General features: G+C 47.8%; 1 protein-coding gene and 1 long non-coding RNA gene across 3 annotated transcripts in view; both read left to right on the plus strand.

Annotated features, from left to right (window-relative positions):
• KIAA1328 (KIAA1328 ortholog) overlaps positions 1-2,540 on the plus strand; it is a 348,418-nt gene extending 345,878 nt beyond the window's left edge. For both annotated transcript variants that reach the window (XM_042911439.1, XM_042911435.1), the window contains one exon: positions 2,179-2,540. In XM_042911439.1, the coding sequence (XP_042767373.1) occupies positions 2,179-2,389 (211 nt within the window). In that variant the 3' untranslated portion in view covers positions 2,390-2,540. The remainder of the gene's footprint in view (positions 1-2,178) is intronic.
• Positions 2,541-6,223: 3,683 nt separating this feature from the next.
• LOC122203494 lies at positions 6,224-12,893 on the plus strand. Its single transcript, XR_006195207.1, has 2 exons — positions 6,224-6,717; positions 11,884-12,893. It is a non-coding gene; the product is annotated as an uncharacterized LOC122203494 (long non-coding RNA).
• Positions 12,894-13,367: the final 474 nt, after the last annotated feature.

The following is a 13,367-nucleotide window of genomic DNA, read 5'->3' on the forward strand; positions in this document are numbered from 1 at the left end:
CAATTTTTCTAAAAAGATTCGATTCTTTATACACATTAGCTTTATGTGTGTCAGAAAATCTAATTTTAAGTATAAGTTTGTACTGTGTTGTTTTTCCCTGGCTTTTCCTATAACTTGTAGAGGTCATACAAGAAACCAAAAGTCACTTAATGATTTGTATATAATTCTAAACTCCTACTTTTGCTTTCTATTGCTGTATCTTTCATGATGTAGGAAAATTAATTTTAAAACTGTCTTCCTCACTAGTTCATTTGAAGCTGCATGTGAAAATAGTGTTCTTTTCCATCAGATGCGACAGTCTTTAACATTTAATTGCTATTTCTGAACCTGTGGATATTTGCTTTGCAATGATGCAGCAGTTTTTAAGACCAGATTCTAAACTCCTCAAAGAATTCTGATATTTCTTCGATATGCTTTATTGCAATGTCCATGTATATACTTTTATTTTATAATAATTTACTAACGTGTTATTGCCTAAACACCACCATTCCCATCTCCGCGCTCAGGCCAGAGAGCTAATGTTTCACCTTGGGGACAGGATCTGGGAAAAGACAGGCAAGCCAGCCTCTCACCGCTGCTGCCGCTGCTTGCCTTCACCATAACCATAACCAATCTGGGCCCGGGTCCTAGCCCAGCCACACCCCTGGCGCCCTGCAGTGCCCCAGGCTGCTTCTGGTATGAATGTGCACACCAGGAAGGCAGGCCAGCTGTTTGGCATAGGCACTGCCCATTGCCCACTGTGCCTGTGGGTCTGAACCCACGTATGCATACCCAGCACATCTCCTCTGCTAACACACCTGCTCCCTTGTCTCATCAGACTTCAAAAACACAAGGTCAAAGATAAAATCAAGAGTTTCAAGACCACAACAGAAGAGCATTAAGCCAAGTCCAGGGCCCTGTGCAGCTGCACAGGTCACACATGCCCTGTTTGAGGCTTCATGACGTATCTGTAGAAATTACTTGCCCCTCATATGAATGAATGTGGAGGCAGATACATTTATGCCTTTGATGTTCCATACTGGACATACATACAAATAGGCCGTGGATGAGGATACATATTATTGGCTACCACTAGTTTCTCTGCCTCTATGCTGTCCTAAGCTTACCTTTGTTTTCTTTTGTTTTGTTTTTATTTTGAGAGAGAGAGCGTGCACGCACATGAGCAGGGGAGGGGCAGAGAGAGAGGAAAAGAGAATCCCAAGCAGGTTCCTAGCTGTCGGCATAGAGCCTGATGCGGGGCTCAATCTCATGTACCGTGAGATCAAGACCTGAGCCAAAATCAAGAGTCAGACACTTAATCGACTGAATCATCCAGGTGCCCCTAAACTTGCCCTTTCTGATGAAAATGCTAGACACCAAGGCAGACTTTCTTTGGAGGAGGCTCTTTATAGATTCACATGAGAGTGTCTTTTCCCAAGGTTCTAGAGAGAGTGGGAGTAAGATAGCAGGAAGGGAACTAGTATTTACTGAGTACTTATTATGTTATTTTATACCAACCGATTAATTTAATTGTAACAGGAGTTCTGTTAGCCTTTTATGCATGAGAAACTGAACTGAGAGGTTGAAGAACTTTCCCAAGATCATACAGCCTGCAAATGGTAGAGCAGAGATCTAAACCAGGTCTGGCTGGCTGCAAAGACTTTGAGAGGCAGCTTTAGTGTCCTGGATGTGAGCACTGGAGACAAACTACCTGGGTCCAAATCCTGACCTGGTCATATAATGGCTTCATGTTGGATGAGTTACTTCCTGAGCGTCAGTTTCCTTGTGTATATAGTGGAGATCAGAGTAGTATAATACCTACTTCACTGGGTTGTTTAGAGGGTTAAGTGAAGGTTGAATATATATAAAGCGTTAAGAACAGTGCCTGACACTTAGTAAGCTTGCAATAAATGTTACTATGTCTGTCATTACTATTGTCAAATTCCTTTGCCCACTCCACAGTCTCCCTTCACAGGTTGGAAAAGAATGTTAATGATCAGCAGAAGAGAAGAGCTTACAGACAGACAGCAGGAGCCTTCTGCTGTTTACCTTCTCTAAAGTTCCCCTAGAAGGCCCTCTTGGAAATGATGTGAGCGGTGATCTGATTCTCACCCCAGGCAGCCCAACTCTGTAGGCTTCTTGGATTCTAATGTTCCATCAGTCTGATCATTTTCTGTCTGGGTTGTGTGTGTGTTGCAGGTATGAGACTTCTCTGTTGGATTTGGTTCAATCTCTGAGTCCAAAGTCTGCTCCCAAACCTCAGCCCCATCCCTCCAGAGAAGCTGGGGCCTGGAATCACAGTACTTGCCGATTTAGTCCTCGAAAATCAATCTGGAACAAGGTGGGGGCAGGCAGGACCCCTGAAGACCTGGAGGAGAATCAAATTCTGGAAGATATCTTTTTCATTTGACATTGAAACACATGCTACAAAATTTCCATCAGAAATGTGTGGGCTTCTTTATGTACTGATCTAGAGTGTTAAATCATTTGATGGCAAAGTAACCGTGTCTCTCCCATACTAGCATCCTGTTGTGTATTGAACACAGAAATCATTCTACGAACCCGGAGTGGTTTTGGTCAGACCAATCAGTAGGTAACACATTAAGGGGTTATGGAGGTGGAGGGTAGTATCTTTTCTAGGCCAAGCCTTGTCATATTCAGCCTGATTTCAAGAGTGTTTCCTTCTCAATACTTTATTGGAAAAGGTTGGCTTTCTTTCGTATACAAGGAGAACGTTTTCACTGAAAGATCCCTCTGATTTCAAAGTAGCCCCTTTGTAACATAGCAGTTTCAGAAAGACCCTTTACCTCTCCTTTACCTCTGTTCCCTCACTGCCTGCCTCTATGTACGCGTAGCCATTGAATCCCAAAGTTGGAGCTCCTGTGCCTATGCTCACAAGCAACCCTGGGGACTAATTGTGAGCCGGTATCAGTAGTCATCAGCCCAGCAGCTGCCCATCCCTCAACCAAGGGCACAATGGGCTAGAGGGAGGGACCCACCCAACCCTTGGAAACCAGCATTAAATCACACAACAGAGTGACTACCCTCAGGAAATAAAATGGAGGCACAGGCCTAAAGTGCTTTTCCTGCCATCCACCCATTTCCCAGGATAAATAAGAGCAATATCTCAGTACGTCTTATTGGCCCAAGTGTCTATATTCTTCACTCTTCGGAACTGCCCATGGCTGTATCTGGGGAAGATGGCAGAGCTAGAGAGGGGCATCAGCTACCACAGGCTGATAGGCTCTCCCTGGGCCTCCCTCCTACCTATGAGGATCAAAGGCCCTGGTGACCAGGCCTTTTATGTGCTCTGCTCAGGATCACTGTCCCACTGTCCCATGACCTCAAAGAACCATCTCTACTTGCCAGATTCTCCTTCACCACCCCAGGCAGAGTCTCTCCATCTTTCCCACTGGGCCTCCATTTGACCCGAGAAGGCCTGTGGGAGAAGTACACTTGAGGCCTCGTTTTCTCTCTGTTCTCCTATTCAGCAGAGCTCTTGAGATGGGTCCTTCAGCTTACAATGGGCTCTGGTGGGCACTCATGCTGATCGGCAGCATGATAAGCCCGGTAGAGCCAGTGAGTTTAAAACTTCCCAGTCATTAGAAGCAAGGGGAAAATGTGTCCCCAGATGTGTATGCTCAATGACTTTATTTGATCTGGAAAGTGTTGCTTTTTTTCTCTCCCTTTCACCAGTCCCAGGCTTGAAGTAGGACCAAGAGTCTTTGTCAGTTAGTGAGTGTTGGTAGCCAAAGTCAGGCCACCCAGTGTAAACTGCATTTAGTGAGCCTGCATGGCCTTATCAAAACTAGATTATTTAAACCTACAAAAGCCTTGTTAAGCAGATTCCTCATCTGAATAGATCTAAATTTCACCGTCTCTTCAGGCTGAGGCCCTATCATCTCTACTCAGCCTTCCTTTACTTGGGTCTTTTTGTTCTTTGGAAAAAAGAATGGAACCTACCAATACCATATCCTTAATTCGAGGTCAAGATTAACTAGGTTTAGGCATTCAACTGAAAGTTTGAAAAAATACTACCAATTACAATGTCCTTTTAAAATTCACCCCTGTGAGAGTAACTGAGTCCATTTCATCCCATTTCAAAAAGGGTTTGGAGTTTCTTTTGGTGTGGCAGAAGGGGTAGAAGCTGAGAGCCCTCAGCCATTTTCTCAATTAAATTTAAGTTTCCAGAACTTTCTTTTCCTTGCCCCAGGTGTCATGAGTACCTTAAGTACATCCCCCCTTGGATCAGCCATAACTACACTCTCCCGTTTGGACGCCGGTGTCTTTACAGCTCTCCAGAGTAAGAGGGTGCCAGAAGGACCAAGAAAAGGATTATGATTTCTTTAAGAAGCTTGTTTGCCTTTAGAAGAATCATAAGTGAGATTTAAGCTGAGGTCTTTTGGGGTGAGTCTATCACATGCCACAGATTGGAGTTTAATTGCTTCTTTACCTCCCCCTGCATGAGCAATTTGGAAGAGCCAAGATCAATTTTCAGCAGAGCATCAATCAACATACTTTTCATATGCTACATTCCGCCACCAGTTGCCTTTCTGTATCCTGTGGGCATTTCCTGTGTGTCAGGGCAGTAGGATGTGAATTTGTGTCTAATCCAGTATCTTCCTTATGAATTGAACAGTGTATGTTAACATCTTACTCTGTCTTGGAGATACATATGTGGAGATACATATATATATGAAAAGGTTCTTGTAGGACCTCGAGGCTGTTGTAGAGCCTGGACGCTTGACCTAATTGCAGATATCGTATGGAAAGAGGAGCAGACACAGAGGGGTCAGGCTTTCTTCCTGGTAAAGTACTCCCAAAGTGACTGCCTCCAGCTGCTTCCTCAAAGCAAGACTGGATACGTATTAGGAGAGCTGCACATAGGGCCACAACATTGCCTACCCTGCTACCCACTATTCTGTGAGAGAAAAAAACAACCAGTGTTTGCAAAATGGGAAAAGGCAAAGTATGTCCACCAAAGCTCCCTACAAGGGCCCAAAGTGCCTGATTTAGGAAACTAAGGTTAATCAAGGAAAAGCTTTTGCTGACAGTCATCCTTCCTGGAGGCACACTTGTGTTCATCCAAACAGACCCCATGGTGGGGACTTCTCTAGAAAACCCCAAACGTCACGGGGAAGGAGGGGCCCTCTCCTTCAGAGCTGCCCTTGGCACTTGGCGCAGCTCCCAGCACCTGGCTCCTACGAGAGATTTGCTAGCCAGAGACTCTGGGAAGCAATAGGCCTAAAGGAGAGAGCCGGATGAAGTCTGCGGTCATTAATGAGGTGGAGAGGCTACAGCAGACTCCTCCCAGCTCGTGCTTTAGCCTCACCTCAGTGCATATTGTTTCTAATGTGGGCAACTGTTCATATACGTGAGAGATTTTAAGTTAATCAGTTATCTCCATGGCTATTCTCCTCATGTGGTTGTGGTATCGAATCATCCCTTCGACACCCCTCCTCAGATCTGTGAGGCGTAGCTTGGAAGCAAGAGCAGCACCACAAGCTATCAAAATGTTGTTTTCCTCAGTATGTGTTAAACATCAGGAGCGTGGGTCAGCTCAGAGAGAGGAAACGGTTTGCCACAAACTGTTAGGTTTTCCTGGTTGACTCCAACCCACTCCCATCACGTGGACCCCAAGTCTCCTCTAGGCTGTGTGGTTGCTGGAAAGGAAGTTTCAATTTACGTGCCCCCCTGAGTCCCTTCCACGTGCCTGTCACCCAAATTGTTCAGCAAGGAAGGACTATCACAGCACTCAGACACAGGAAAAATGGTCCTGTCTAGGTGGCTTTAGGTGCTAAGAGATGCTGGGGAGGGCTTGTGTGCCTGAAATGCCCAGTTTTGAGATCAGACTCGTGGGTCCAATTAACAGCCAGAGACTCTATCCTGCCCCTTTTTCCCCAGGTCAATCTGGCACCTCCCCCTGATCAAGGGGACTGCAGGTATCCCTCAGAGGAGGAGGTGGCAAGACCACAGTCCTCACTCAACCAGCTCCGAGCCCTGTGCGCCATCTTGTTCAATGCTTCTGATATTTGTACTTTTAAAAAATCATTTCGGGGGGGCGCTTGGGTGGCTCAGTCGGTTAAGCATCCGACTCCTGATTTCGACTCAGGTCATGATCTCACAGTTCGGGAGTTCAAGCTCCAAGTCAGGCTCCACGCCGACGGGGCGGAGCCTGCTTGGGATTCTCTCTGTGCTTCTCCCCCGCTCGCTCGCTCTCTCTCTAAAAATAAATAAACTTTAAAAAAATAATAAAAATACAAAACCATTTTAGTATATAAGTGTCTCTTGTAAGCCACCTTTAATTCTTCGTGGAACGAGGACAGGGAAACATGTACGCGTGCCTAAGTGTTCAGCATGTTATCTTGTGCACCGATAACGAACATGAGGCCTGACCGACCCTAACTGAGGCCATCGCCCAGTAAAGAATAGAATTCCAACTCAGAATCTGGGGGTGGGAGGGCCATTACTCCCTTCTCCCCCCTCTGTCTTCCGGTCAAACCCGAGTAGTAACGAGTCCTCCTCCTACTCCTCAATCTGCCCCCTCCGCCCTCTCTGCTGACACGTCTCTAGGACAACAGTCTCTGTGTTGGGCTCCCTGCTAGATGGCCTGGACTCATCCTTGAAAGAGTGACTTAACCCTCTTTGCCTCGCTCTTATCTTTAAATGGGGATCGTGACAGAGGCTACCTCGGAATTGTCGTGAAGGTGCAGCGAGCATGTCGAGCGCTCAGCACAGGTAAATAAGCACTCCTAAGGGTTACCTGTTAACTTTTCTCCGTGAAGCAGCCAGGGTCATCTTGCCATGTCACGCCCTGGTTAAAGCGTTGGAAAGTTCCAGTACTTCATTTCCTATTGCGCTTAAGAGGGAGCGTGGCCTTGTGAGCATTAATGCACGAGGCTCTTCATGGTTTGGCCCCTTCGTTTCCCTGCTGTTTCTTTCTCTTGACTTCTGTGCTCCAACCACTGTGAACTTCCATAGTTACTGAAGGCAGCGTGATATCCTTCTCGCGAGCTTCTCATGAGCTTTCTTAGCTCTCTGTATATCCTCTATCACAACACTTACTGTGCTAGGACTGCCTGTTTATCTGTTCCCTCCTTTAGATGGTAGGCCCCATGGTGGCCAGAATAAGATGCTGGTCTTAGCCATCACTCAGTCCCAAGAAAGGAGCATGATTCCTGGCACGTTACAGACTCTCATCATTATCAGTTAGATGGATAGGTAGGTGCAAGGGTGGAAGGGAGGGAAGGAGAGAAGGAAGAAATTAAACAGATGTGTGCCTCCAAAGTTCAGTACCCTGAATACTCCAGGCTGCTTGCACCTCTCTCACAGGGAGAAAGAGAGGGCTGTACTGAGGGGTCTGGGGACATTCTATTGCTCCCTCTCTATTCCCACACTGACTCACATTTTCTCTCCAAATAAATCTAAGACTTAACAACTTTTCCTGTTTAAAAACCCAAAGGACTCCACGATGCTTACAGGGCAAGGAGCATGCACTTTAGAGTGACCTACCAGGACTCAGCATCTGACCCCACCTCCCTCATCCACCTCACCTCCCTCCTCTCTCTGCTCTATTCACCTTTCCAACTCACAGCTATTGGCCACCTCCCAAAGACGCTGCTCTTTGCCATCTGTGTGGCTTTTCCACATCTCTGTCTCACGGATGACTTTCCCAGACCTAGCTCAGCTGTCACCGCTTCCATATTCTCCTGATCCCTCCGGGCATCCTTATAGACTCTCTGCTTCTGCTAATGCTCCAGAGAACCTTCTGTCCTATCCCACCTCAAACTGTGCTGTATTGTCTTGTGTACTGTTTGTCTCCCTATTAGCATGCTGAGTGTCCAAAGACGACAAATATTGACCTTGGAATCAACTCAGCCCTACCACTTGTGAGATGTACACATTTAGACAAGTTATACTTTATAAATTTAAACTTTATTATAAAGTTAAACCTTACAGAGGCACGTGGATGGCTCAGTCCATTGAGCATCTGACTCTTCATATCGGCTCAGGTCATGATCCCAGGGTCATGGGATTGAGCCCCGCGTAGGGACTCCGTGGTGAGCGTGGAGCCTGCTTAGAATTCTCTCTCTCTCCTTCTGCCTCTCTCCCCCACTTGCACTCGCTAGCTGCCTCTCTTTCAAATAAAATAAAGTTAAACTTTATCAATTATACTTTCTAAGCCTCAAATACAGTAATTTATAAAATCATTTATAAAAAGGGGGTGGTAATTCCTACCCTATGAGTTGGTGCCTCGAACGCTGACCTAGCCCGGGAAAAGTAGCCCAGAGGAAAACTAGAATGATTCGGCAAAGATGCCCATGCAAGGAGGCTGAGGCAGGGTGTTCAGTGGAGGCAGAGGGGGCTCCCTGGAATGTAGGGACCAGAAGTCCCAGGAACAAAGAGCAGTGTTGGGGTGCGGGAGACAAGAGGCGTTCGGCCGGAAGACCAGGGCCCGTCCCATCTGAGATCTGCACAAGGCATGGGCGCCGGCCCCTCCCTCCCCTTCCTCTGCGGTCCATAGCTGGGCGGCCTTGGCCCGCACCTCACTGGCACCACCGCACAGACAACAGCCCCGGCCTGACCGCCACCAGGATGTCCAAGGCCCACGGTCCTTCACCTGTGCTGCAGTTATAAGCCCTGGTATCCCTGCTCTTTGTCCTTCTCTTCCCCTGTGCTGAGACGAGGGGCTGGAGGAAGGGAAGGCCAGCTGTCCTGCCTCTTGTCGCTGCCAGCCAAGACACCATGAACCCCCCCCAGCCCTGGCTTTCAGTGTCCTCCTCCCAGCTGGAGGTGATTTAAGCTTGTTGGATTTATATAACATTGGGAAATGGTAAACTGTGTAAATTTGCTATGTTTTCCAGGGACAGTTATTTATGGAGAGGCATTTTTAACTCAAGTGCAGAAGTGTTAAATCATTATAATAAATTCATGCTATTCAGACTTTCTTACATTGTAATAAATTTTTTCTAAGCATGAATGAGGAGATCCATGATTCCTCTAATATACTATTATGTATTTCTTCTCAAAATGACACAACTTACTATATCAACGTGGAGAATAAGAGAAGGAGATTTACTGCGATGGAGGGGAAAAGGTTGAGTAACAATGAGTGTGAGAAGGGTGTCGGGAGCAGTGACCCCAGGCAGAACTTCTCCCTGCCTCTCTGCTTGCCGCGCACCTGCTGGGAGGAGAAGCAGGTGCAGCCCCAGCAGGGGAGGGCCAGCTAGGGCTGCGACCCCCAAATCTCCCAGCTGAGCTTAGGAAAAGAGCAGAGAAATGGGTAGGGGCCCCGGGGCTTCCGTCCCACCCTATGCAGGGGGAGGTGCCGGAGTGGGCGGTCTCCGAAAGGAAAATCCCCCTGGTCTTCCAAAACCTTCAGTCCCGCGTGGAGAGTGGCCCTGCACACGGCCCTCTCCTCACCTGTCTCCCACCTTTCTCCTCACCTGGATGCTCACCTGGACCAGAGGGTTCGTACCTTTCATCAGATCCCCAAAGTTCAGGACACACTGGTCTTCAGTAAGCTCTGAGGCCTTTTGTGATCGTCCACTATGCACTAGGCAAAGTCCAACGACATCGGTTCTGACCACCAGCAGCACACAGGCGCTCCTTCGAGCTGCAGTTAAGAGCTCCCCGAGGCCAGAACAACAGCCCCTGGGAGGGAGACCTCCATCAGGATCTTCCCAGAGATAGGGCACTTTTGCTGGGCGAGGGCAAGGACAGGAGGATGTCCCAGGCAGAGGAGGAGCAGTGTGTCAAAGGCATGGAGACAGAGCCCCCCAAAGTAAGCTCACGCGGACAGTGTTGAATGCTAGGCCTGGTGTTCAAAGTCGGAGGAGTGGTGGGGTCCAGTGGAAAGACACCCACATAGGTTCCAACTATCGCTGCTTCCCTGCTGCCTGTCACCTCCCCAGCTGGGGCTCCCAGATCCCTCCTTAGTAGGGAAGAAAGAGGGAAATTGGCCCCTCCAATGCCCGGTCCAAGTGGCTGACAGCTGTCTTCAGGCTGACCCAGCTAATTCCAAACTGGCCACCTGTTTTTTTTTTTTTTTTTTTTTTTTCCATTTTATTTTGAAGTCAGACTTACAGAGAAGTTTTGGAAATACCGCAAAGAATTCCTGTATACCCTTCACCCATATTCCCCAAGTGTTAACATGGTAACTCATTTGCTTCATCATTCACTCTTTCCCACACGTAAATAAACACATCTATTATTACCTTTTTCCTGAAGTATTTGAGAGTAAGTTGCACACATAATCCTCTCTAATAGTTTGGCATGTATTTCCTAAAAACAAGGACATTCTCTTACATAACCACAGTACAGTGATCAAAATCGGGAAGTTAACATTAACACAGTGCCGTTATCTAATCTACAGACCTTAATCGACACGTTGCCAGATTTCCTTATTAACTTTCTAAGTTTCCTTTCCTTAAATATCTTTTTAACAAAGGAAAAACAATGCTGGCTCAGAATCATACGTTGCATTTAGCTATTGTGTCTCTCTAAGATGAGTACGATCCACTTGTTTGGTTTTTTTTTAAGCTTATTTATTTATTTTTGAGAGAAATTGCAAGCAGGGTAGGGGCAGAGAGAGGTGGAGAGAGAATCCCAAGCAGCCTCCACCCTGTCAGCGCAGAGCCCAACTCGGGGCTCGAACTCGTGAACGGTGAGATCATGACCTGAGCCGAAATCAAGAGTTAGCCACTTAACCGACCGAGCCCCCAGGCATCCCTACAACCCATTTGTTTTATAAAATGTTCCCCAATTTGGGTTTGTCTGATGTTTTCGTATGATTAAATTCGGGTGACGCGTTTTCAGCAGAAGTAGGTAATGTTGTGTCCTTTTCAGCACATCATACCAGGAGGCCCATGACAGCTATTTCCTTCATTCCAGGGCATATTAATGTTAATCACACGGTTAAGGTACAACTGTACAGTTATTAACCTTTCCTTTGTAACGTATTAGTCTGGGAAGGGGGGGGGTACTTTGAGACTATGTAGATATTGTTTCCCTTCTACCTTTTACCCACGAGTTTCAGCATCCTCTGATGATTCGGCACATTCCATTTAAATCCTAGTCTTCTGCTGGGTTCTGACTACCCTCTTTGACCAGCCCAGTACTAGACAAGAGATTGGAAAAGGAGACAGCTCATTTCTCTTCATCAGGGACTTCAGCTAGGGAGGGAGCCACATACACAGAGCAGCACAGAACAGCGTGGGAACAGGGCCCGGTGACGTGGTCCCCACTCGGAGGTCAACAGGAGGTCACAGAAGAGGTGCTCAGCCTGATCTAGAGCCCCCTGGAGCAATGAACCCTGAACCAAGGGCAGAGAGAATGTGAATGGTCAGAAACCTGGAACAACATGAGAATCTGTGTCCATAAGACATCTGTGAGGGCCCCAACAAGAACTTTTCCCAAATGCCTATCATCCCCCCAGCTCCCAGTAATGAGAAGACCAGAACCATCGGGCTATCTTCTAATCCCTGTGCAGAGCTGGGGCAAGATGGAGCCGAGGGGCCTTGCTGGGAGTGTGCCAGGCCTGGGCTGCTTCAGAAGGGGTGCATGGGAGGCATCCTCCCTACACCACTCTGCTTCTCATTCATTTGGCAACCATTGTCGAGCTCCTTCTATGTGCCAGACCTTGCGTGCAATGCCAAAGGCCCTAATACCTCAAGTAGTTCTTGATTAAAGGGAATACCTTGAGCCCAGAGGCATCTTAAGGTTGCCCAGCGCTCAGGATGAGGCGGCAAGTGTCAAGACTTGCTTCAACTTCCTCCCAGAGTGGAGAGCAGGATAAAGTGGCGGGGAAAACACTGTTCTTTTCTCTCATTCGGGTAGCTCTTATCTCAAGAGGTAGGCTGAGGGCTTTCACAGCCTCCCTCCTCTGCCCTCTCTCTTCTCCAGGGCCCTTCCCAACACTTAGCAGAGAGCTGGACCAAATCCTTGAGACCCAGGCACCGGCTCACTTCTGCAGAGGAGGAAACTGAGGCAGAGGCCTGAAGCCTTTCCAGGACAATCCTGCTTCCACCCTTCCCGTGGCTAGGTTGTGTGTCTGTGTGAGCCTTGGGAATACAGTCAGCGAAGAGGCTTCTGAGTGAAGAGTCGTGATGCAAGTGCCTGGAATGGGTAGCCTCTTCCAAAGTAATACAGCGATTACAAGCACAGAATCTGCCAGCAGGGGACCAGGGCTCACACCCCAGCTCTGCCGTACCGGTGACTTTCAGTACACAGCTGAAGCTCCTCTGTAAAACCGGGTCCAGGGTTATCGGGAAGACAACTGGGATGGCATCAGTGAAGTAGCCAGGACAGTGTCTGGGTCATCAGTGGTGGGGGGAGGTTATTTTTAAACAAGGCCCTGCATCTTCCCCAGCATATTCCCCGCCTACCTAAGACATCTGACAGTTCTTCAGAATGTCTGCCCATGGGCCCCTCCCTTGGGGCTCACCCTCCAGCGCCCAGCCCAAGTGTCTCCTCCCTAGACTTGGCCCCTTGCCTTCCATCCTCAGGGTCGCCCCAAGCCCTGCACCACACTATTCCACAGTTGTCTTTGTCAGGGAACCTCATATGGGGGAATGAGTGCAGCTGATTTTTATTCTGGGCCCCATTACTTTCTTGCAGTGGCATTTTGGGCAAGTTACTTACCTTCCCCAAGCCTCTTACTGTGATTCACGTGGAGACTCTGGAAACCAGAAGAATCCTCATACCTCAATTAGTGGAGTACGGGGCCCTCAGAAATGGTTACATTTTCCCCCTTGATTTTGAGTGGTGGAGAACCAGTTTGCATCGATCTTGTAAGTTTGTTTATAGTTTTCTGCAGAGTTCAGTGTACTGGGGTAAACAAAGCTGTCACGAACTCAAAAGGTTTTGAACCTCAAGTGGCTACATCAACTATTAATAAATATTCCATTTATGAATTTCCTCTCCTTGTTAAGAATAAAAGCTAACTGGGTCTTTGGGTTTTCTATCTCCCTCCAGGCTCCCCCTCTGTCCCCACCACCAGCAAGTGTTCCTAGGCAGGGAGAACTATGGATTCATTAGCAACACGCTCAGTAATGTGTCACTCATTCATTCATCTCTAAGAACCCCAGCTCCAGCCCCGCTGATGAAGGAGGGGAGGAAAGGAAAGGACTGGTACCTGAGTCAACATAGATGACGCCATTTCCTAAAGGTGAAATTGGGTTGTTGAGAAAACCTCAAGAAGAAGCAGGGAGGTGGGAGGCAGGACACAAGCGTTGGAGGAAGTGGCTGTGAGGAGGATTCACAGCCCCGGGAGGCGGGATGCAGAGATTAAGAGCATCGCAGACGGACGGCCCTGGGCTTGAACCCTGACTCTGGGTCATCTGGGCAAGGGACCGCCCCTCGCTGAGCCTGTTTCCTCATCTGTAAAA

The sequence above is a fragment of the Panthera leo genome, chromosome D3, assembly GCF_018350215.1.
Source record: "Panthera leo isolate Ple1 chromosome D3, P.leo_Ple1_pat1.1, whole genome shotgun sequence".
NCBI lineage: Eukaryota > Metazoa > Chordata > Mammalia > Carnivora > Felidae > Panthera > Panthera leo.